Here is a 24,539-nt window from a genome sequence, read left to right as displayed (position 1 = left end):
ACAAATGGCCAACAGGTTTATGAATGCTCAACATCACTAATCATTAGGGAAATGCAAATTAAAACCACAATGAGTTATCACCTCACATTTGTTAGAATAGCTTTTATCAAAAAGATGAAAGATAGCAAATGTTATTAAGGATGCAGAGAAAAGGAAATCCTTGCATACTGTTGGTGGAGTGTAAATTAGTACAGCCATTATGGAAAACAGTATAGGGGTTCCTCAAAAAGCTAAAAATAGAACCACCATGTGATCTAGCAATCCCACTTCTGGGAATATATCCAAAGAAATGGAAATCATTATGTTGAAAAGAAGTCTGCACTCCCACATTCACTGAAGTATTATTTACAATAGCCAAGATATGGAACCAACCCAAGTGTTCATCAATGCATGAATGGATAAGGAAAATGTGGTATATATACACAATGGAATACTATTCAACCCCAGAAAAGAAAGAAATTCTGTCTTTTGGGACAACATGAATCAATCTAGAGGACTTTACGCTAAGTGAAATAAGGCAGGTTTAGAAAGATAAATACCTCATGATCTCACTCCTACGTGGAATCTGAAAAAAGTTGAATTGACAGAAGTAGAGAGTAGAATCATGATTACCAGAGAGAGGCTGTGGGGTGGGGAGCAAGGGAATGGGGAGTTGCTGGTCAAAAGTTGCAAAGTTTTAGCTAGACAGGAGGAATAAGTTTCAAGAACTATTGTACAGCAGGGTTACTATAGTCAATAATAATTTATATTTCAAAATAACTAAGACAATAAATTTCAAATGTATCACCACAAAAAATGTCAAGGAAGTAAGGCAATGGATATGTTAATTAGCTTGATTTAATCACTCCACATTGTATACATATGTCTAAACATCACATTGTACTCCATAAATGTAATAAAATTATGATTTGTCAATTTAAATTAATGTAAATTTTAAAATAAATGAGAGAAAGATTCTCAAAAAAAGTTTAGTTTGTATGGCTGGAATGATTGTGTTGGTGTTGCAGAAGCCTCAAAGTTAGGAATAGAAAGTACAAAGAATTGTGATATTTTTCCCCCTATTTCTCTCTCTCAAACACACACACACACACATACACACACACACACACACACACACATTTCCCTCCTCCCCAATCCTAACTCTATGAATCCAAACATCATGAGATGAGAAGACAGAAAAGGTGCAGAAGAAAAGAGTAAGGGAGGCAAACAGAGAGAGGCTGTAAAGAATGTTTCGGAGACATTTTCACCCTCTCAGAAAGAGTCAAATAAAATTGAAGACAGTGAGGGAAAAAAACCAAAAACCACAACTCAGTTTCAGTCTCACGTTTCTCCACCCAATTATCGATGTCTTACCCTAAGAGTGTAAGTCCTGCCTCCCACACGGTTCCGGGCTTCCAGAACAATCACATTCAGGCCAGAGTCATGCAGAAGTTTGGCTGCTGCCATACCTGGGAGAAAATACAGTAAGACATCAGGATCGAACACTTTACTGGGACTCCAGACAAGCTCTTCATGCGAACAGCCAATGAAAAGAGTCCGTGTTGGCTCACGCAGGGCCTACTGCTCCATTCAACTGACAGATGGATAGGGGTTCTCAATAGAGGCGTAGAGTCCAAGTCTGCGCAACCAAATGATATTTCTAGAAATAACGTCAGGGATTTCATTGTTGCTAAATGTCTCAAATCTTAAAAACATCTTCAGTCATTATATCAAAACATCTATTTTAACAACTAAATTGTCTGACAACTCAAATGAAAACACAAGGCCACAGTCAAGAGAAGTGTATGAGCTGTAGCAGACAAAAGACCAAGTCCAGCCACTGACTTCATACTCAGGGTAAATCAAAAAAACTGGTACAGAGTGGGTCTTCAAAGCATATGTAAGGACCTGGGATTTACTGTTAAAATTGGACTTTTGGAAGTTAACATAAAGTTTCAAAACCAAGGACCCAAAATTTGACCCCTTATGTGTCCTAATTCCCTGATGTGATCCATCACTGAAGAACGAAACGACTCCATTCATGTACCCATTTAATTATTAATTTAGTCAAAAATACTTATTGAATGTCTATTACATTTTCACTACCATAAATTTAGCTTTTAAAAAACCCACAACTTTATTGAGGTAAATTTACATATAATAAACTTTACCCAGTGTGATGGTTAATTTTAGGTGTCACCTTGACTGGATTGAGGGGTGCCTAGATGGCCGGTGAAGCATTGTGTCTGGGTGTGTCTGTGAGGGTGTTTCCGGAGGAGATTGATATGGGAGTCGTTGGACTGAGAAAAGGAGACACGCTCTCAAAGTGGGTAGGAACCATCCAATCGCCTGGGGCCCGGCTGGGACAAACAGGTAGCAAAGGGGGACTCTCTCTCCCTCCCAGAGTAGAGCAAAATGCTTGTTCTCCTTCTGCCTTTGGACGTCAGACTCCAGGTTCTTCAGCTTTTGGGCCCTGAGACTTGCAGCAGTGGCCTCTTGGGGCTCTCCGGCTTTCAGCCTCAGACTAGGTGCTGTACCCTCAGCTTCCCTGGTTCTGAGGCTTCCAGACTAAGTCAGTTTCTCTGGAGATCCAGCTTGCAGATGGCTCATGATGGGGCTTCTCCACCTCTGTGATGTTGTCAGCCAATTTGCCCTAATAAATTCTTTCCACATATCCTATTGGCTCTGTCCCTCTGGAGAACCCTGACTAGTACACCCATTTTAGGGTAGAGTTCAAGAAGTTTTGACAAAGTCCAAAGCACAGTGTAGAATTTGTGTAAGAAGTTTTTGGTACTAATATATCCTGGATGTAGTATTTGGCCTCAGAGCTCTTAAAATCCTGCATCTTTAAAACGTCTCTTACACAATTTAGCAAGAGTTTTTTCAGAGAATAGAACTTTGGTGCTCTTCCCATAATGAACTGAATTTACTCAGATCCAATTACCTTACTCGTTTGCTTTATGAGACAAAACAAAATCAAGAAAATGCCAAGACACCATCATGCCTTGCAAATAAATAAAAGTTTCTATCTTGTCTTTCAAAAACAACAGTTTTGTAACTTTCATACTCCACTACTGGAAAAAAAAAGATTCCTATAAAAATAGCTAACACTCATATAATATTGAATTCCAAGTGTTTTAAGAATTTTTACAATAACCCAATGACATAAGTTACTGTTGATATTCCCATTTTATGGCTAAGGGAACTAAAGCCCAAAGAGGTGTCCAAGGTCACGTAAGGAGTAGGTGCAAAGCCATTTTCACTACAGCATCCGTATTCACAATCACTACACACCACCACCTTCCCTGGGTCCTCGTGGCCATCTTCTTCATTGATCTCTTTTCCGAATTTTTGCTATAGGGAGAAATTACATTTAAAAATATAGCTTTCACTTTATTTGGATCAACATGTTTTTAACACACACATATCTTGTGGTTTGATAAGAATCCATCTAACATAAAATATGAGCCCATGTTAAAAACCATAATGAAAAGCTAAGGCTTCACTCATAATCTATCAGTGATCTTAAAGGAGGAAACTCATTTTTTAGAGAGGCTGATTTGACATTTCATTATTTGAGTTCATTTATCTTCCCATCCCTGTTCCCAGAGGCAGGGCCAAGGCTTCCAATTGGAGGCAGGGTAATGGTCCCAAAGTCCACAGTTCCCACACAGTGAACACACAAGCATTGCATAACCCTGATTTAGGAACACAGAGCTTAGATTTTTAACTCCGGTTTTCTAATTTTACCTCCATAAAGGAAAAAAAAACACTTCTATTTAAATTCAAAATTGCAGACAATTTAATGACATTTCTCTTATCAAGTGTAAGTTCAACAAATGAAATAACATGCAGCCATAGTAACAGCTGTTATCGCTGAGTTCAGATAAACCACGTGAGCATGCTGAGACTTAAACAAAAGGATTGAGAAAAAAAATACATCACTCATATACACTAGCATTTTACATTCCACAAAAGGTACTGTCTTTTAGTAAGTGCAGTTACCCAATAATAACTGATGCTAAACATAAACAGTTATTAAAACAAACCAGGAGCTAATCAAACCACTGAATAGAGTTCTCTACGTTCATGTACCTTAAAAAATTATAAATAGAAAATTACAAAAATGTCTTTAAATAGAGCAACACAAAAGTATGTTGCCGGAAATACCTCATAATTTAGATCACGGATGGTCATGGGGGTAGTCAAATGCTTGTTGAGCATCAATTCATAAAAACTGATCTGAAAAATAATTGGTCCTGTGAACTAAAATAGAATTTTAAGGCTCACCCCCCCACCGGCTGACTAAACGGATCTCCTCGTGGCCAAAGGAATACCCTAAAACTAAAATTGCCTGCCAGGAGGAAGGAGGTCAGACATGCCTTATCATGCCCCCCTCCCTTCTTGGTGACATCCTTTATAACCCGCTAACAGGCCTAAGGGTATGCAAGACAAACCTGCAGGTCCTCAATTTACACAACAAATCTATGTCCAGTGGCTTATCTCTGATAAAGAGCTCCTTATGTTGAAACATTCCAAGCCTTTACACAAAGCTTCATGTCTTTAGCCAATTACAGGCCAAAGAATCTTTTAACCCACCTATAACCTGTAAGCCCCCGCTTCGAGATGGCCCACCTTTTCGGGCCAAACCAATGTATGCTTCCCACGTATTGATTTATGACTTCACCTGTAACCCTTGTCTCCCTAAAATGTATAAAACCAAACTGTAACCCAACCTCTGCGAGTCCACTGCTCAAGGCCTCTTGGGCGTGGCTCCGGGTCATGGTCCTCAAATTTGGCTCAGAGTAAATCTCTTTAAAATTACTTTACAGAGTTTGGTCTTTTTTTCCGTTGACAGTCCAAATATTGGTGGCTTAGGGAAGTCACTGCAATTTAGGAGGAGGGAATTTTAGGGTACTTAAGAAACTGAGGAGCTGGAGACTGCTCAGGAGATGATTAATATTGTCTAGAAGAGGTAGCTCTCAAAAGGATCCCTCAGTGATGACTGATAAAAGGACTAATGGAAAAAAAAAAAAAAGGACTAATGGTTTGACTCTTCAAAGACTAAGCAAACAATTAACTCTACAGAGCCTCCCTGGCTCACAAGAGTTGTTTCCTGAGTTCCTGTCTATGTTGGTTGTTTGGAAATTCTAACATATTTTGCCATAAAAACAAAAATATGAGAGATGGTACATTCTCTGGGAAGTCTGAGAATTTTCAAGTGAAATACCTATTGCAACAAAAAAAAATCATATTACTGTGAACTAAAATAAAACCTTAAGATTTCCCTCCCCCACCGCTGACTGAATGGACCCCCTCCTGGCCTAGGGGATACACTAAAACTGAGTTGCAGGCCAAGAGAGGGAGGTCAGACTTGCCTCATCATGCCCCCTTCCCTTCTGCAGATATACTTTGTAACTTATTGACTGGCCTAAGGCTATGCAAGACTAACCTGCAAAGTCCTTAATTTACACAACAAATACACGGCCAGTAGCTTGTCTCTGATTAACAGAGTTCCTTAACTTAATTTAAAACATTCCAAGCCTTTAGACAAGCTTCATTTTTTTTTTTTTTTTTGAGACAGAGTCTCACTGTGTTGCCCGGGCTAGAGTGCCGTGGCGTCAGTCTAGCTCACAGCAACCTCAAACTCCTGGGCTCAAGCGATCCTCCTGCCTCAGCCTCCCGAGTAGCTGGGACTACAGGCATGCACCACCATGCCCGGCTAATTTTTTCTATGTATTTTTAGCTGTCCAATTAATTTCTTTCTAATTTTAGTAGAGACGGGGTCTCGCTCTTGCTCAGGCTGGTTTCGAACTCCTGAGCTCAAACAATCCGCCCACCTCGGCCTCCCAGAGAGCTAGGATTACAGACGTGAGCCACCGCGCCCGGCCAAGCTTCATTTTTTTCAATCAATTACAAGTCAAAGAGACTTTAAACTCACCTATAACCTGTAAACGCCCCCCCTTGAGATGTTCCATCTTTTCACCTTTTTGGGTCAAACCAATGTATGCCTTCCATGTATTGATTTATGACTTTACCTGTAACCCCTGTCTCCCTGAAATGTATAAAACCAAACTGTAACCCAACCACAGCGAGTCCACTTGCTCAAGGCTTTTTGGGCATGGTTCTGGGACAAAGTCCTCAAATTTGGCTCAGAATAACCTCTTTAAATTATTTTACAGAGGTTGGCTTCTTTTCCATTGACATTACTATAAAGTAACAGAAATACATTTGCCCTATGTAATTGCTACTGTTTAAACACTTAACACAATAGTCTCCTGATACAATGCAATAACAGTTTTTTAAAAATGAAAATACTCACAATAATAACAGCCACCATCATAAAGCATGAAGCACTTTGGTCTGAGTGAAGCACTTTATACACAAAGTTCAACTGATCCTCACCACAATCTTGAGGGGTATTATTATCACTCTCATTTCAAAAAGGAAAAAATGGCAGCTTAGAGATGTTCAGCGACTTGCTGTAGGTTACATGATTAGTAGGTAAAGTGGTCAGAGTTCAACCCAAAACCTGAACTCTTCGCCACTATCCTTGGACAAAAAAGGAAAAATTAAAAACACAGTAACTCTATACACACACTGATTGATGTAAAGTGTCTTAAAACATTCTGCTCTGTAACTGAAGACAAGAATCTTAAAATATCAGCTCTGTCTTAAATAGATACATAACTTCTGCAAACAATTCAGGAGAAAGCTTATAGTCACTTTGTACTTTTTTTTTTCTTTGAGATAGAATCTGGCTCTGTTGCCCTGGCTAGAGTGCCACGGCGTCAGCCTAGCTCACAGCAACCTCAAACTCCTGGGCTCGAGCCATCTTCCTGCCTCAGCCTCCCAAGTAGCTGGGACTACAGGCATGTGCCACCATGCCCCTAATTTTTATTTTTTTAGTAGAGACGGGGGTCTTGCTCTTGCTCAGGCTGGTCTCGAACTCCTGACCTTGAGCGATCCACCCGCCTCGGCCTCCCAGAGTGCTAGGATTACAGGCGTGAGCCACGGCGCCCGGCCACACTTTGTACTTTTTTTAAAAAAAAGCTAATGAAACTTCAATTTAACATGCAGTTTAACATTCAAGTTAATCTTACAAACAAATGACACTTTTAGAAACAGTCCCTATGTGCCCTTGACAGGCCCTTGGATAGATAATCATCACAGCACAGCAAACACAAATAATGGTAGACTAATGTCGAATGCCATGAAATTATAAAAATACTGCATCTCTCTTCCTGAGTAGTTTACCTGGAGAAGGTTGTTAGGCTGAATTTGGAAGACAGTGGAAAATTCCATGGGGGCTTGACATTTGGACCCTCAACCCTTCCCCACTTTGGGGCCCTTGTAGGTGAACAGCCAAAACCTAATATCCTGCTATTGCAAGGTATTTCCGGCTTATGCAAGATAACCCCACACTCTCTTTGCAGGGGAGGGGCGGCCACCCAAATCCGCCCATAAAAACCTTGAACACTTGCCATTTCCGGGATGACACCATTTTGGACTCAGCCCATGTGTACGCAGACATCCCAATAAACTTCTTTACCAACTGTGGCCTTGTGCGTTCCTCCCTCGATGTTTCTAACACAGGTTTCATCAAAGTGATGACTATCTCAATTACGATTAGACATCTAAATTATTTTAAATACCTGGAAATCAGTGACATGCAGCATTATTCACATTCCATGCTTCCAGTTTTGTGCCATGGAAATGGCCCAAGTTAGACAATGTAGGAGACTGGCAAATACACAGTGGAGGTAACACAGAAGGGATCTCTTTGCAGTGTCTTAAGAGCAGAAAGGGTTAGGGTATGAAGGGAAATGTAAAATCAAAATCACCATCTGCCTCATTCTTTGCTGTGTCAATCTGTTTCATGTCCTTCATATCGAAATTTGATATGTAATGAAACTTTTTAAACATTTTAAAATGCAAAGTTAATTGTCTTGAAAACAGTATAAACCATTAGTACTCCGATACTACATATAGGCTTTTTTTCCAGTTTGAAGTTGGGAGAGCGAGAGTTAGAGCATCATGTTAACCAAAATTAACAATGAAATTCACTGTACCTCAGAAGCATCTCTAAACATGTAACCCAGTAAAATAAATAGGCATTCCCTGAGGACCAGTAAAAGCCAAGAATATGCAAATAGCCCTCATCACCTCCATCACTTCTGACAAAGCAATTGTTTTATGAGGAAATTCTATTAATAGAAACAACCAAGTGACCTTCTGATCAAAGACCTGGAATTCTTTGATGTCTCTAAAGAGAATGCTTTCTAGTTATTTACTACAAATACACGCCGAAAACGTCCGAGATAAGAAGAAAAATGTCTCCAATTTGACATCAAATTCATTAAGGCAAAATGGTATTTGTAGGCAGAATTCAGATGTTCATTGTTGAACTTTTCAACACAGAGTAGTGAGAAGACCTTGAGCAGGTAAAGCCATCACTGAAAACAGCTAACATTTCGAGTACCAACTGTGTACCAGCTTCTCTTCCAAGTGTTTTAAGAACTTATTTAACCTCCCAGTAACAGTGAGGCAGGCAGATGTAGAAAGTGATGCATAGAGAAGCCAAGTAAAGTGCCCAAGTTCACAGAGCTAGCAAGTGGTGAAGCCAGTATTCAAATCCAGGCAATCTGCCTCCAGACGACAAGCATGCCAGCAGCCTTCATCATACTTAATGGTGAAACATTGAAAACCTTCCCTTTGACATCACGGACCATACAAGCATCACAGCTGCTGTTAGTACATTCCGTGCCTTTGTGTAAATTACAAGGTGGCACACACTCCTGGCTAGTAAATTTGCAAAATGTGTCCTTCCTTCAGGCAAACGCAGCCTACATCGATGCAAATGGCTCGGCCAGCAGAGTAGGGGCTGGATGACATCCCCCTTCCACTGCATCAGCTAGGCGTCCTTGTGCAGGGCAACACCTGGACAGCTTATGCTGTGGCTTTGAAGCTCAGAAAACTAATTTCCTGCATGATAAGAATTTAACTGCGCTTTGTCTCCTCAATGTTAGTACACAGTTGGTACTTAAATGTTTGTCGAATGGATTTATTTAATATCCTTCAACAGAGATGATATTTAAGCACTTAGTCATGAAATAAATATTAATAAATGGCTGCAATGATGTCTGTATAAGCATAGTATTTTTAATATAGTATGAGCAACTAAAATATTCAGACATACTGAAACTGATTTCCTCTGGTCACACTGGAAATGTTAAGAGACACCCTTGACTTTTTCAAAGGGAAAGAAAAACAGCCAACCAATACTAATAACCACCGTACATTTGTACAGCACTGCCCAGTTTCCAACTCTCACACACATTCAATCCTTAATAGTAACCTTGTGAGGCTGGCATCGTTACTGTCATGTTTCAGATTAGGAAATGGAGGATCGGAGAGATTCAAAGGCTTGCTGTGTTTCTGTGTCCTGTGTGTGTTTCATCAGCCACATTACCTCCTGTAACATACAAAGACCCATGTTGCCAAAACAAAATTCTCAAAGCATGCAGAGTTTTAAAATCAGAAAATTTTTCTTTATTAACTTTTTTGGAAAGACTATACTGATAAAAATCACATGGGAACCTGTCAGTGTCCAAAACCCCTGGAACCATATCATTAGAGGAAGATCTGAAGGCATCTGGAACAAGACAGCACTTTCTTGGATGGTTCCACTGAACTACACATTAAGAGGTGCTTTGGCCAAACAGTTTCTCCTCCTTAAGTTCAGAGTGACTCCTCTTCCCTGAGAACACATCAATCACAATTTGGGGAAAATCTAAATAACACATGACATAAATTAAACATACCGATGTATACCATCATTTTAATCATTCAGAAGCAAAGTCTAGAAAGATGCTATTCACATCTTGTCCCCCAAAATGAAAAAAATAGACTGCAAACCTTCTTAGAAGCATGGTAACCTTTGCTCTGCTTCCTCAAAGATGATCGAAATATTAATATGTAACGCAAGAACAAATGGCAATAGCTTGTAAGATAAAGAAGACCTTTACTGAAGCCTCAGGCCGCAGGATGAGTTATGCTCTTGAAAAAGATAAAAAACATCAAGCTTTCATAAGTTGCCATAGAAACCATTCTGCAGATGCAACCGCTTCAAGATACTAGAATGAGATTGCCTTCCAAGGCCTTTCAGAATATGTCTAAAACTATAAAAATTATTTCTTCATCATGCTTTATATGCAAATGATTGCATTTTTCTAAAATGTCAGCAATCATTATGAGTCTTATTTTATATCCAAGCTTTTGTCTTTACCCTTTGTTGTTTGAAAGGAGTTGAATATCTTTTGTGTATTGTAATTGTGGTAGACAAAATTTGTTTTCACTTTACCTCAACGCAGTCTCCCGTGAATAAAGGATACAAACCCAGAAATTACAGCTTTGTCTTTGTGTGCTATATTATTCATTTTAAAAACTGTTCAATAAAACTAAACTTTTAATTCCCCTGCCTCAAATTCTTTTGGGAATTAGATGAAATATGTATGAATAAACAAACACATACTCTTTTTAGAAAATTGTTTTCTAAGTGTAGAACATAATCATATGATATCATGATCATTTCCTTGATGGGAATCTGAGGATAAAATATTTCACTGCCATGACAGTAGACCTCCTGTGGATTACCAATACAATTTTTAGAATCACAAACATCTTTAAGGCAGAATATAAAACTGGAGAGCTAGCATAACCCCTTTGGCTCACTCCCTCCCTAGATCTCATTCTCTGAAAGAGATGGGTGTTACAAATGTCATAAAGAGGGTCAGAGGTCTGCTGTAGAGTACCTTGACTACCTCTCTGTGAAAAACATCCCCTTTCACTAAAAATGAGACGATAGATTAGGCATTCTAGGAGAGAATAAAATGTGAATGTTGCCAAGAAAAAGAAATCTGGGTGTGATGCAATGAGTGATTGGAATAAATGAAGTTACAAAGGAGTTATTTGGTGATGCCAAAGCCTGGCCCTCCCTCCATCTTCTGGGAGCCTAGTGAGCCTGTGGAGCCTGCCCCAGCAGCTTTACTTTGCCTGCCCCTGAAACACGCCTATGAAACAAAGTCCAAGGCAGTCATCAGTGTGTGAGGACCAGAGTAGAAGGAAAACACCACCAGGTCAAGGACAAGGCAGTACTTTGACCTTCTGTAGAAAAAACTGCATGCCAAATAGCATGCCAAATAGCCACTTCCTGGCTATATAACCTCAGGCAAGAGTGCTAACCTTTCTGGGACTCACTTTCCCCTTCCATAAAAATGAGGTGATTAACTTAGGCCCCTTCTAATCTGTGATCAATCTATGTTTTTTTATTTTTTAACTAAATATGTGCTTTGGGCATATTTAGTGATTTCCTATAAGCTGAGATTTCATTACATAGATGGTGTATTCATGACCCCAAAGCATCTAGCCCAAAGTCTGCCCTGTGGAGCTTGAAATTTGGGTGGCATCAATAGGTGTGAATAAAAATATGTGATTTTTGTGCTTACATAGGACAATTAAATACTGATTTAAACAAACTGGTTAGGGATAGGTGTGCTAAGATAATTAGTGGTGAAATGTCATGATGTCTGTGACTTACTTTGAAATGCATCAAAAAACAAGAGGGATTTATAGATGGAGAGAGGGATACATGGATGGATACAATGGAATAAAGCAAATATAGCAACAATGGAATAAAGCAAATATAGCAAAAATGTTAACTGTAGAATCTAGTTGGTAGGTATATGAGTGTCGACTGTACAATTCTTTGAAGATTTTAGGACGATGGTGTTGTTAACAATGTTTAAATGGTTGGGAGGAAGAGAGGAGGATTTTTATTTTTGAGAGGAGGATTCTGTGATGAGCCCACCACCAGTTTTAGCCATATTGAACGAATTGACCAGTTATTGTAGGTACGTTTCCCAAAATATCTAAGAAGAAATTCTGGAAAATGTTAAACCGGTTTCTATTCAGCTGGACTTGCCAGAGAATTAAATTAGTGTATCACAAAACTCCATCAGGAGATACTACAATATATATACTATTAACGTAATTTCTTAATCTTTATAACTTATTTGGGGACAGGGCATGGAAGTGATTTTCCCAAGGGCAGAAATTTCTTCTTACATATTTTGTCTCCTACTTTAGCACCCTTCCTGCTAAAGTAGGGAGACAACATGAAGCTACTTATAATACATAGCTGTAGTTGGAGAAGGAAAACAAGGATTCTTGGAAGTCATTACGCCAACAATTAGAATCCTCGAGGATTTTATTTTATTGACTCAAATACAACAGAATCCAGAATTCTAAGCGGATAAATAAAGGCAATGAAGAAAAGGCAAAGATATGGCTCTCTTGGAAAACACCATCAAGGTTAATGTCCTGTGGGAAGTGGCGGGAGTGGATAAAGGCACAGGTGTGTTTTCTTAGAAGCTGCTTTTGCATGCAGAAGGCCTCTGTCCCACTGCCTTGGAGCTAACACCACCCCTGCCCGCTCTAGCAGCCTGCGTCGGTCGGTATCTCTGGCAGTGGCTTAGATCTGAAGAGACCAAATGTATCATCCATCACCAGGGAGAGTCAGCAACCCCACCCAGCGTTCAGGAATTTGCCCCTGAAAAAGCAAATAAGTAAATAAATAGATAAAACCAAAAACCCCCACAAACTCTACACAATATTCTAAGGAGTGTTAAACTATTTTAATTGTGAAAAAAGACACTACTGAAATCCTAGTGTTTTAAAAATTCAATTATAGCAGCTTTTATGTCATACTTACTTCTACAGTTGACCCTTGAACAACGTGGGGGTTAGGGTCACTGACCCCCGGCACAGTCAAAAATCCATGTATAACTTTTGACTCCCCAAAAACTTAACTTTTAATACTACTAATAGCCTGCTATTGACCAGAAGCCTTGTTGATAACATAAACAATTAACACGTTTTGTATGTTATATGTATTATACACTGTATTCTTACAATAAAGTAAGCTAGAGAAAAGAAAATGTTCTTTAGAAAATCATAAGGAAAATATATCTATTATTCATTTAAGCAGAAGCAGATCACCACAAAGGTCTTCATCCTTGTTGTCTTCATGTTGAGTAGCCTGAGGACAAGGAGAAAGAGGAAGAGCTGGTCTTGCTGCCTCAGGGGTGGCAGAGGCAGAAGAAAATCCACAGATAAGTGGACCCATACAGTCCAACACATGTTGTTCAAGGGTCAACTGTACTTCCGCTTTACTTTCTAGTATTTTTTTCATTTTTACTAAAATTTAGATTATTTTTCTTTTAAAATAGAAAACAGTGGATATCCATGGCCTTCCCATATTGCTAGCATCCCACCATCAACAACGCTGACTAGAAAGCCCCCTCTAGCCCCTCAACACAGACTACCCATTCTGTGACGATCTTGACACAGAATCGAATCTTGGCAAAACCCCTTTCCTGGAGTGCTGGGGTTTGTCCCACACTGGCCTCTGCCTCCCCAAAAAGGGAAAGACACCTGCCAATCTGGCTGCAAAGAATTTCCTCCCCCATTTCTGGCTGCTCTGTAAGCTACCTTCATCTCCCACCTCTTGCGTGCTAGCCCCTGGAAGTTATGTTGCCTGGGCTTGTCTCAGAGTTATAGGTATTAAGGTTCTGGCAATATCTCGTCTTCATTTTTCATTCCAAGTCAGGGTTTGAACACCCAGCAGCCCCAGGGAGTTGGGCAAAGTAGGTAAAGTATGAAGCGGGCATGTGCAAAACAAGAGCCAAGAGCAAGGGCTGTGGAGAGCTGAAGAGTGCGTGCCCTGAACAAAAGAACTAAAATCAAATTTTAAAGCACTGGCAAGCCAACTCCAAATTGTGAGAGACTTGGCCACAGACCACCAGTTTAGTACGTTCTGCTCTAAGCTACCATCTGGGCCTCATCTCATTAATAGGGACATGGCTTCAGCTGAGGACAGATACTATTTTCCTATGCCCTCACTGATTCAAGTCAGCTCCCTGCATGGCTCCAAAGATGAAGGCTTTTTCTGTTCCCAAGCAGGGCTCTTCATCAAACTGCTAAGGAAATCCCTGATTTCCAACATATTTACAATGTAGGGGGTCATTGGCAAACTTGAAACCAATGAATGATCAAATCCTACCCGTTCTCCCAGGTTTTCTTCTTCCTTATTACTTGGGCCCAGTCATCTACCCAGGAGCTGAAGCCTAAAACCAAGGCTTCATTCTCGAGTCTTCCAGGCCCCTATCCCATCTTACAAGATCTGCCCTACAAGATCCAGCATGACCTGGCCCCTGCAAATTTCTCTAGCCTCTTCTCCTTCTGCTCCCCACCCTACACTCTGGTAATACTGAACCACCTCCCCTGGTGGTTCCTTCCATACCCCACACTGGTTAGTGTGTCCAAGCCTTTCTTCTGCTGAGAAAAGTTTACCTAATTCCACCTCATCCCCAAAGACACAGCTCAGGTGTCAACTCTAGACAATTTGACCTAACCAGCCCCTCAGGTTATATTAGGAGCCCCAAGTAGGGATTTCTACAGCAACCCCTTACTGGATCACTCACAATAAAAAGGTGGCTGAGGAAGCAGGCTGAGGCAGAGTTTGCATCTAACTCCACAAGAATCTTTTTGGGAGCTCCACAATTTAAAACTTTTCACTCAAATTAATTTTGGAGAGAGGCTTTTCCTGTTATTTCATACCAACAGATTGGAGATAGGTTGAAATCTTTCCACGTCTGGCCAAAACCCAGCTTGTGGTTTGATAAAAGACTTAACAGGAAGCCAAAACAAGCTGGCAATGTTTGCGAAGACAAGGCCTCAAATGGAACGCAGATGAAATTACTTATTCTTTTATTAGGTTTAATCCTTTCAGAGAAAATTATACTTTATACAAAAGGATCATTCTAGATCTCAGTGAAAAGCCCTGGATGCAGTTTTCAGGGTCAGTATCAAAAGAGGACCTGGCATATAAAAATTAACACTAGTGCAAAGATTTAGAGAGAAACAAAATATATATTGCTGTCTGGCCAAATTATTCTAGGGGTGCCTATAGCTGAGATCCAGTTTCCCCATTCACTTTAGGACATCTGCTCAGTCACCCCAAATCAAAAACAAATCCAGGTGCTTTTAGTCAGAATATCTAGATGTCATGCTGAGTGGTGGGCCCCAATCCTTGCCAGTCCAATAGTTTTAATTAATTCCTTATGTTAAATTGGCTTTTGAAACTACTTCAAAAAGGAAATGTTAACATCTTTAATAAATAATTAGACATCTTTCATATTCTGGGTCTGCCACTGACTAGGTGATCAAATTTATTCCCTTCTTTAAAACTCAATTTCCTGATTGGTAAAAGTGAAAATGTTTACCCCTACCTCATTAAGTAGTTGTGAAAAGAAAATGAAGCAACTTATATAAAGTACTCAGCACAGTTCCTGTTACATGGCAAATAGCCAACAAATAGCTGTTCAATGAATGAATGAGTCCAACATCTTAGAAAGCATTTGGCTTTGAAATTGAACCAATTTCCAATTTCAACCTCACTCTGTCTCTTAGGCACTGTGGAATCTTGGGCAAGTAACATCTTTACTTCTAATTCCAGTTTGTAAAATGGGGACAATACTTTCCAGGCAGGGTTGATGCTAAGATTATACGTGCAAAATTACTTGCATATATTGGAACTACAACTGCTACTGATGATGAGCAAGCTGGGCTTGGAAATTAATGATTCCTCTACTTCTTCACTTTTATCTCCCTATAAATGCTTATTGACAAATGCTTATGGCTTCTTATAGCACCTTTCATCATCCTTGAATTCAACATAGATGATTTACCTATTGATCAAGTCTTGCAATACTGGTATAACCTCCTAGGTTTTAGTATTTCTTCAAACTGTGCATCACACACACAAATGACTAGATCTAAAACCACCCCTTTTTTTTTTTTGCTTATAGCAAAACAAACGGATAACTTATATCATGGATTGGATGAATGCCCACTGACCATAGCAGAGAAGGGGTAAGGCAGTTGCTTCTCTATTAATAACATTTTTATCATGGACTTGGAATGATATAAGCAGTATCTTCTGCTTAATCATCATCAGAAAGAGTATTTTAACATCTCTTTTCTGAAATTAAGACCATTGTGTTTGACAGATACTTTTGTGCAATTAAACGAATAATATTTCTGAACCCTAGAGTGTAATTTTCCACCTTTCAATATGGCTATTTCATACCTTTTCTTCTTAAACTTCCTACATGACACCATTCCACCCCCATCCCTCTTCAGCTGATGACCATACCTCATTTTTATAGAGAAAATGAAAGAATTTGTTCATCTTTCCACAATAAACCTACCTATACACCTTTGCTTGTGCTGTATGTGAAACTTTACCTCCGATGACTGAAATGAGGTGTCCTTTCTTTAAGGAAGCCAATCCTCCCTACTCTCTTTGAATGCTATTCCCCCTAGGCTTCAATCCTCTAATCACATATTTTCTCTCCTACATCAGTTTCTCCTTCCCTCCTGGGTCATTACCATCAGCACATGAGCCTGCTCTGGTATTTCCCATCTTCAAAAAATCTAACTGTAACCCAACACTCCTTTTAGCTACAACTCCCTCCCTCTGAATCCCTTCATATCACTTCTTCAAAGAGTAATCCATACACGTTGCCTCTATTTCCCCACCTCACTCCAGTCAGACTTTCATCCCTACCAATCCGCTGAGACTTCTCTTGTCAAGGATGCCAGTGATTTTCATATTGCCAAATCCAATGGTCACATCTTTGTTTTTAAATTATTTGTTCCCTTAGCAGCATTTCATCATGCCCTCCTTCTTGATCCACTGTGTTCACTTTATTTCTGAGCCATACTCTTCCTTGGGTTTCTTCCTCTCTGAACTCGTTGCTCCTTCTCAGACTCCTTTGCTGGATTCTTTTCCTCTTTCCAACCTCTAAGTGTTGGAGAGTCCCAGGACTCAGTTCTCGGACCTCTATTTTTTTTTTTTAATTATTCCCAGGTGATCTCATTCAATTCCACAGCCTTGAAGCTTCAGATTTGAGATACAAACTGACTCCTTAATTGTGCCTTCTGCTATGTAATAATCATGCCAAACTTAACATGTCCCAAACAGAGCTCTTGAGTCCCCTCTCTCAAACCAGTTCCTTTCTAGTCTTTTCCATTTTTGGTAATGGTACCACAATTCACCCAGTTGTCCAGGCCAAAATCCAGGAATTGTGCTTGATTCTTTTTTTCCCTGACTATTCTGCCCTCTGGTCAATACATCAGCAAGTCAACTCAACCAGAATATAATCATTTCTTAGCACCCTTTCTAATATCACCTCAGTCTAAGACTGTATCGTCTCTCCTTGGGACTATTGCAAAAGCCTTGCAACTGTTACACTTGTGCCTCTCTAAGAGTTCCGTTTATACAGCACAGAGTATCTTTTAAAACAAAATCAAACTCATGATACTTCCCTGTTTCAAATCTTCCAATGACTTACATTGCAAACAGGGGATCCCACCCCATGACTTACAGGGCTCCATATGGCCTCACTCTTAACTACTTATTTATCTTGCCTACTCCTCCTTGTTCATTCTACTCCAGCCAAGTTGATTTTCTTTCTGTTCCTTGAACATGCAAAGGTTGTTCCCACCTTAGGGACTTTGCACTAACTGTTTCCACCTCCTGTAATGCTCTCCTCCCTGTTATTTACATGTTCGGCACCACAGATCTCGGCTTACATGTTATCTCTAAGGAAGAGGCATTCCCTGACTCTGCTCCATCATTCCATGATATATTACTTTTCATGGATTACTTATCATTAGCAGTACTTTGTATGTAGGTAGGTATTTATTTGGTTGGTCTGTTGGTTATTTATTATGCGAGCCCCCACCCACCACTAGATGATAAGTTCTGTAAGAGCAGGGATCTTGTTTGTGTGGTTTCCCACTCTATCCCCAGCACCATCCTCAATAAGTATTTGTTGCTGGCATGAAATAAGTGAAACAAGTCAATTAGTTCAGCTGAGAAGGATGAAGAGTGACTCATTCTGCAAAGAACTTACTCTGGTGGGTCCATCAGAATGCATTGCTACTCAAAACCTGATTTATTACAAAACTTATTTTAATTTCACTGTGACCGGTTGATCACGGGTATCCTATAAAATTTTCAGCCCTAAATTTTCCACTCCAAATGTCTCTTTAATTACAAATTTAATACAAAATTTTTCAAGAGAAAAAAATTAAAGTTCCAGTGCTGAAATACAATCTTTCGCCCGGACATGGATTCAAAACAGGCCCCCAAATATCAACGGTATAACGTCAGCTCCACAACTTGTCAGCCTCGTGTTTAAAGTCTACAGAGTTCCTTCTCTTTAATCAGTAACATCATTTTGGACACTTGTCAGAAAATTAAAATGCTTCCTCTGCTGAAGGTCACTTGATCAACTGAAATTTTAAAGATTTATTTTAAGAGTTTTGTTAATTATTGACTCGTGGCCAGGCTCGATGGCTCACGCCTGTAATCCTAGCACTCTGGGAGGCCGAGGCAGGAGGATCTCTTGATCTCAAGAGTTCGAGACCAGCCTGAGCAAGAGGGAGACCCCCGTCTCTACTAAAAATAGAAAAAATTAGTCAGGCATGGTGGCCTGTGCCTGTAGTCCTAGTTACTAGGGAGGATAAGGCAGGAGGATCCCTTGAGCCCTGGAATCTGAGGTTGCAGTGAGCTATGATCAGGCCACTGCACTCTACCTGGGTGACAGAGCACAAGACTCTGTCTCAAAAAAAAAATCATTAACCCTTTGGGACACTTAAATTCTATACCTGCACTGTTAGACAGCTGAAAAGAAAGATACCTGTTCTATGCTGTACTTGCTACTTATAGAAATTTCTTACATATTAAATGTGTTTTAATATTATGCTCCAATTGAAATATTTTGTGTCTGTGTGTATTTTTAAGTACTTTGAACAAACTCTCTGTATTCCCAAGCTGTGGGCATAACCCAAAACTGTCATATCAGTCAGCATTCCAAGTTGAAAGGTGAAGCCTCCTGGCATGGGAGAGGTCAATTCCTTCTTGTTGAAGGGAGGTATAATCCAGACCTGAAAAACTCCTGTGATCCTGACAAATTCCTCCTAGAAAAAGAAGCAAATACTTTGCCAGCTCGAAATGGCAATGTCACCATTTACACCCACAGTTGCAAAAATACAATATTTTAAAAGTCTTTAGTGGCAAAATTCTAAATCCAGAAAATTATGCTGTGATGTTATGTTCTTCTGCGCCTCTTTGTCCCTGTGGATTTATGTTTGATTCTATGAGTATTTCTGGAATTCCTTTTCTCTGTGTTGTATCTTCGTGGGATTCTCTAGGTATTAATAAATTCTTAGCACTGTATCTTACTTACTATGTCCCTCTGTATCTCATGCTTCCCCAATTCCTTTTGCCTCTCTTAACTAACCCCAATGCAAAGCCAATAAATATTTATTTATTTTCACAGTTGTTGGCTTGGCTGAAAATATATAGAAATTTGGGAGTCATGGTAGTAAAGGTGGGTTTGAAACCACTGAGTTTCCCCGAAGGTTTGTAAAAGTAATAGAATCACAACACAAATTTTACATAGAACAGTACCACACAGAAAACATGTTCAGGGAAGTCTACTTATTGGATTAGGCCACTTTAATTGCAGTATCAGGAATTACCCTGTGGCTATTAGCCACACACCTGGGTGTGAAATTTGTACCCTGGAAGTGGTTGGGAGGCTCACAGATCACAGAGAGAGCTGTATTCACAGGCAGAGAAAGCAACTAAACAGCTTGACGAAAATATTTCTAGTATGAGTTAACTATCAGTTGAGAAGCATAAACATAAATAAATACTGGTTTATTCAAAAAGAAGAATGGATTTCACCCCATATTCTAATCTTAAGCCGAGAAAAAATGAAATAAAAATAATCCTCCCAGAAAATATAATTGAATAATAGATACAAGAAAAATGTCCGACTTTGCTGGTAATTAAAATGAAAAACAACCATTTTCACCTCCCAACTTGAAAATACCATTTTCACTCTCAATTTGAGAAAGATTAAAAAAAAAGGATAATATTAATTGCTCCCAACAGTGTGATGAAACAAAGCTGGCAGAAAGAGTGATTGGTAAAGCACTTGAGAAAAGCAATTTGCCAGTATCTGTCAAAAATTTTAAACTGTCCATATTTTAAAATCAGAAAGTATTACTTTATGATTCAATCCTAAGGAAACAATACCACATATGGAAAAAAGTAATTATTCCTGAAGATCTTTAGTGCAGTGTCATCGATAATAACAATACAAATACATAATGCATAATGTCCAATAGTCTGATATTAGTTAAGTAAGCTATGGTATGCCTTATTCAATGTTACTTAAATTATGCTCATAAAGACTATAATAATATGGAATGTGCCCCGATGTTATAATAGCAGGTGAAAAGATATAAAATTGTGCCTATAATATGACTACAAATATAAACATGTGGTACACGCATGCGAGAGTGCACACATATAGCCAAAACAAACACATGTATATAAAAAAAAGGCTGGAAGAAAATATAGCCAAAGTTAAAAATGCTTCTCTTTGAATGGTAGGACTTCAAAATGAACTTACAAAAATAATTCATCCAGCATCAGTTTTAAAAAAACCCCTATTTAGTCCTGATCCCACATGAGCAATTTCATTTCATTTACTAGACTATTTCTGGGATTCTCTTTATAAATGATCAACTTTTCTTTATAAATTTATACTTTTTAGAGACCTAAAATTAAGCATATAGTCACATAATTGTAAAACGTCTCTATAAATCACAGTCCACCTTCCTTTATATTGCCACTAACCCTCTCTATTTCAGAAAGAAAATGTATACAAATAAATTGATAGAAATGCTTTCCCAAAGGTCAACTGTATATTAAATTAAATAAAAATAAATTCGGCTACTTGATATTTTAGAAAATTGACTTCAATTGCAACTTAATGATCAGATTGGGGAATGGAGAGGATGCACATTATTTTTTCAAGGCTAGGGAGCTGTTTCCCTTAATTGCTTTTTCTTTAACATCACCAATACATCTTTATTAGATTATGCTGTAAATTTTGGGTGTAATAACATTGTTTATATGGTGCTTCCTAAACTAAGGAATACAATGCTCAGGTCTGTGGTCTGTGGGGGCCATAACTATCATTTTAGACGTTTTCCTGGGGCTAATGGGCGGCCATGGAAGGGTTTGAAGCAGAAGAGTAATCTCATAAGATTTACATGAGTAACCTCATGAGATTTACATTTTAGAAAAATTGCCCTTCCAGGAGAAAAGTGTGGAAGGATATATACCAGGCTATTAACATGGGTCACCAGGACGGCAGGAATAAGGTGAAGGTCGACGAATATTTAGCTTTGCCATCAAATAACTGTATTTGCTTCATTTTTGACAAAAAAATGTTTTGCAACTTCCAAATATCAAATTTGAATTTTCCTCCATTCAAAACAAGCTGTTCTTCCCTGGATGGATGAACCTTGAGGACATTATGCTAGGTGACATAGGCCAGACACAAAACGGCAAATACTATATGATCCCACTATGCAAGGTACCTACAGTAGTCAAGTTCATAGAGATAGAAAGTAGAATGATGCTTGCCAGGGATTGGGGGAGGGAAGAATGGGGAGTTAGTGCTTAATGGGTCCAGAGTTTCAATTCGGGAAGATGAAACAAGGTCTGGAGATGGATGGTGGTGACGGTTGTACAACAATGGGAATGTACTTAATGCCACTGAACTGCACACGTAAAAATAGTTAAGATGACAAATTTTATGTTAGGTGTATTTTATCACAATAAAAAAAATAGAATTCGCTGGAGAAAGGCTGCACCAAATGATGGGACATAAATTAGCAGACTCTGGGAAGTACAGTGGTCCATGTGAAGAATCCTAGATCCAGAAGGGACATGGAGACAGTGAGGTGGACAGGCTTGAAATCTATTTTGAAACTATAATAGAACTAACAGGACTTGAAGAATAATAAAAGAAGACCAAAAAAAAAAAAGCATCTAGAATATTTTTGTCTTGGTTTGAGTTGGTCTGAAAACAGACCCTGAAACAAGGATTTGGGTGTGACTAGTTTATTTGGGAGGTGATGTCAAGAAGCCCTGGTAGGGGCCTGGGAAGGTAAGCCAAGGGAAGGCAGCCAAGAAAGGATGCAGTGTCAAGTGGGTTACCACTGTGGGCAATTGTGGGGACATCTGGGAGACAATGTGGAACATGCCTCAGCTATTCCATCTAAGAGGTGAGCAAGCTGGGTTACTTATCCATCAAGTTATGTCAGTCATAGACTGATGGCTGCTTTTGGAGGGCATTAACCCCAACCCCACTGCTCACCTGCCCTGGGTATGAGCCAAGAGGGGCACCAGTGGCCAGAGAAAGCCTTTAGGCAAAGACTTGCAGCAGACAGAGGCCGTAAATCCACATGTACCAAAATGAGTACTAAGGGGATCTGGTGGGACCCCTACAATGTCTGCTACAAATGCCAAGAGTCTTGGCTTGAAGACTTGCCTGAAGGTGGTTCCGTTTCTCGAAACAGGAAACACTTCAGGCTGAGCAAGTAGGAGTGGGAAAAAGAAGAGAGCTGGCAAAGGAGACTGACGGAGCAGCTAGTGATTTAGGAGGGAAGCAGGAAAGTGTGGTATCATGGGAGTGACGAGGAGAAGTGACATTTTAGAATGCCCAATTAATACATAGCACAAGAAACCAGAAATGCTTTTCTTAGATCAGGGAAAGTATTTTGGAAAACAGTATTAGTTATATAACAGTTTATAGGCTCCAAACACCCCTATACTGGACTGCATCACAAGATTCAGATGCTATAGATGGAGAGAACAATACTCACCTAGACGACAGTGTGAGATAAGTGTTTCCACTCTTCATCTCCTTCTGACATTCCACTTAATGTATGAATTACACAAACCAATATATTGCACATACCACCTTATAGGAAGAATGTATTTGTTGAGAAAAAAACTAATATTTCCTTTCTTATCATGTGTATAAGAATTATACGTAATCAAGGTCCTTTGGAAATACCAGGCAGATATTGTTGTTATTATATTTGCACATGTATTTTGTTTGCTCTTCACACATAGCTACAATAACAAGATTGAATAAGCTCTCACTTTAAAAATAACTTGCAGACATCATTTTGCATTGTCATTGAGGTCTTCATTGCATTTGAAAAATATTGAAAATGATGCTTAAATTGATACATACAATAGAACGTATTATTTGACTGGTTTAAATTCTAAGTGCTAATACTTTTTTTAAAAAAAATTTCTATTTTCTGAGAAAAAGTATTCAAAATCTTTACACACACATATCTATTCATTAGACATTTAAAATTCCCTGAGGCTTTTAATTTTAAAGATTGGTTTTAAATTTATTCTCAAGTAATCTCTAAACCTGCAAACTCCTTTCAAAGGAATTCATCTATGGGGAAGGAAGCCAGATTTCACAGATATCTTTTTGCTGAAATATACCTTTAGAAGAACACAGTAGGAGAAATAAATGTTTTCTCATTTTCATCAGCTTCTCATAGTTTCTGCTCACAAACCCAAACCCAGAAATAAAGCAAGCACAACCCCAAATGATTTTTCTTCTATGTGCAAAATGCTTTTGCCTTCCCTATCTTACTGTCATCTCAATCTCTTTGTCCTTTTCCCCACTTTTCAGACCTGCCCACTGGAAACTCAATATTGTAGACTGCAGACTGATTTATCTACAAAAAGCTCATTTTCTCCTCGGACACATTCTCCATGAAATCAGAGAGAAAGTAACAAGGGGAGAAAAGCAGAACACAGTGTATTTTGGATGTTCTGCCTTTTATCAACTAGAGCCATGTGATTTCCTTTCAGGCGCTGACCACTCCTGCGTGCAGCCCAATTTCTTATAACATAAAGCCATGTATGATATTCTACTTATAACCCTCGGAAGGCCAGAAATATGCCACCTATGAGTAAAACTAAAGAAGCTAGCAGAATACAGAGCGCTCAGAAACCAAAACCAAAGTGACCATGGGTTCTGACTTTATCCAAAGGCAAGCCCTTTCAAGGTACCAAGAGGCTTCTTTCACTTAAAAAGTACATTTCTGTGCATGAGCCAATAATAAATAAGCACAGGAAATGTAAATGTAATTTTACATCATTTTCGTGTGTGTGTGCGTGCATGTGCTAAGCTGGAACCATTTCCTGGTTGTTCATTCCTAGCACCTAGCACATACATAGAAGGCGTTCAGTTAATGTTTTCTAAATGAAAGACTAGCAGCAGTCTGAAGGGGACAGAGTGGCATGTTGCCAGCTAAGATTTCGGGTAGATAGTAAATATAAGAGGCTGAATCACAGGATTAAAAACTAGCCCACAATTTCCTCTTACAGACACTTCCATAAATAATGTGCTTTTTCTTTTTTAATCAGAGAACAAAATCCTCAAAGTGCTAATGACATCATAATACTAAAAGTCTAGCTCGGCCGGGCGCGGTGGCTCACGCCTGTAATCCTAGCACTCTGGGAGGCC

At 39.2% G+C, this 24,539-nt stretch overlaps 1 protein-coding gene across 1 annotated transcript in view; it reads right to left on the bottom strand.

Moving 5' to 3' along the window:
* Positions 1-24,539, bottom strand: part of MAOB (monoamine oxidase B) — a 138,259-nt gene that overhangs the window by 97,418 nt on the left and 16,302 nt on the right. Inside the window, exon 2 of the mRNA XM_012642795.1 lies at positions 1,357-1,451. Coding sequence (XP_012498249.1) covers positions 1,357-1,451 — 95 coding nt within the window. The remainder of the gene's footprint in view (positions 1-1,356; positions 1,452-24,539) is intronic.

This window comes from Propithecus coquereli, unplaced genomic scaffold, assembly GCF_000956105.1.
Source record: "Propithecus coquereli isolate 6110/MARCELLA unplaced genomic scaffold, Pcoq_1.0 Scaffold188, whole genome shotgun sequence".
NCBI classification, from domain to species: Eukaryota; Metazoa; Chordata; class Mammalia; order Primates; family Indriidae; genus Propithecus; species Propithecus coquereli.
This window is presented reverse-complemented; position numbering and strand designations above follow the sequence as displayed.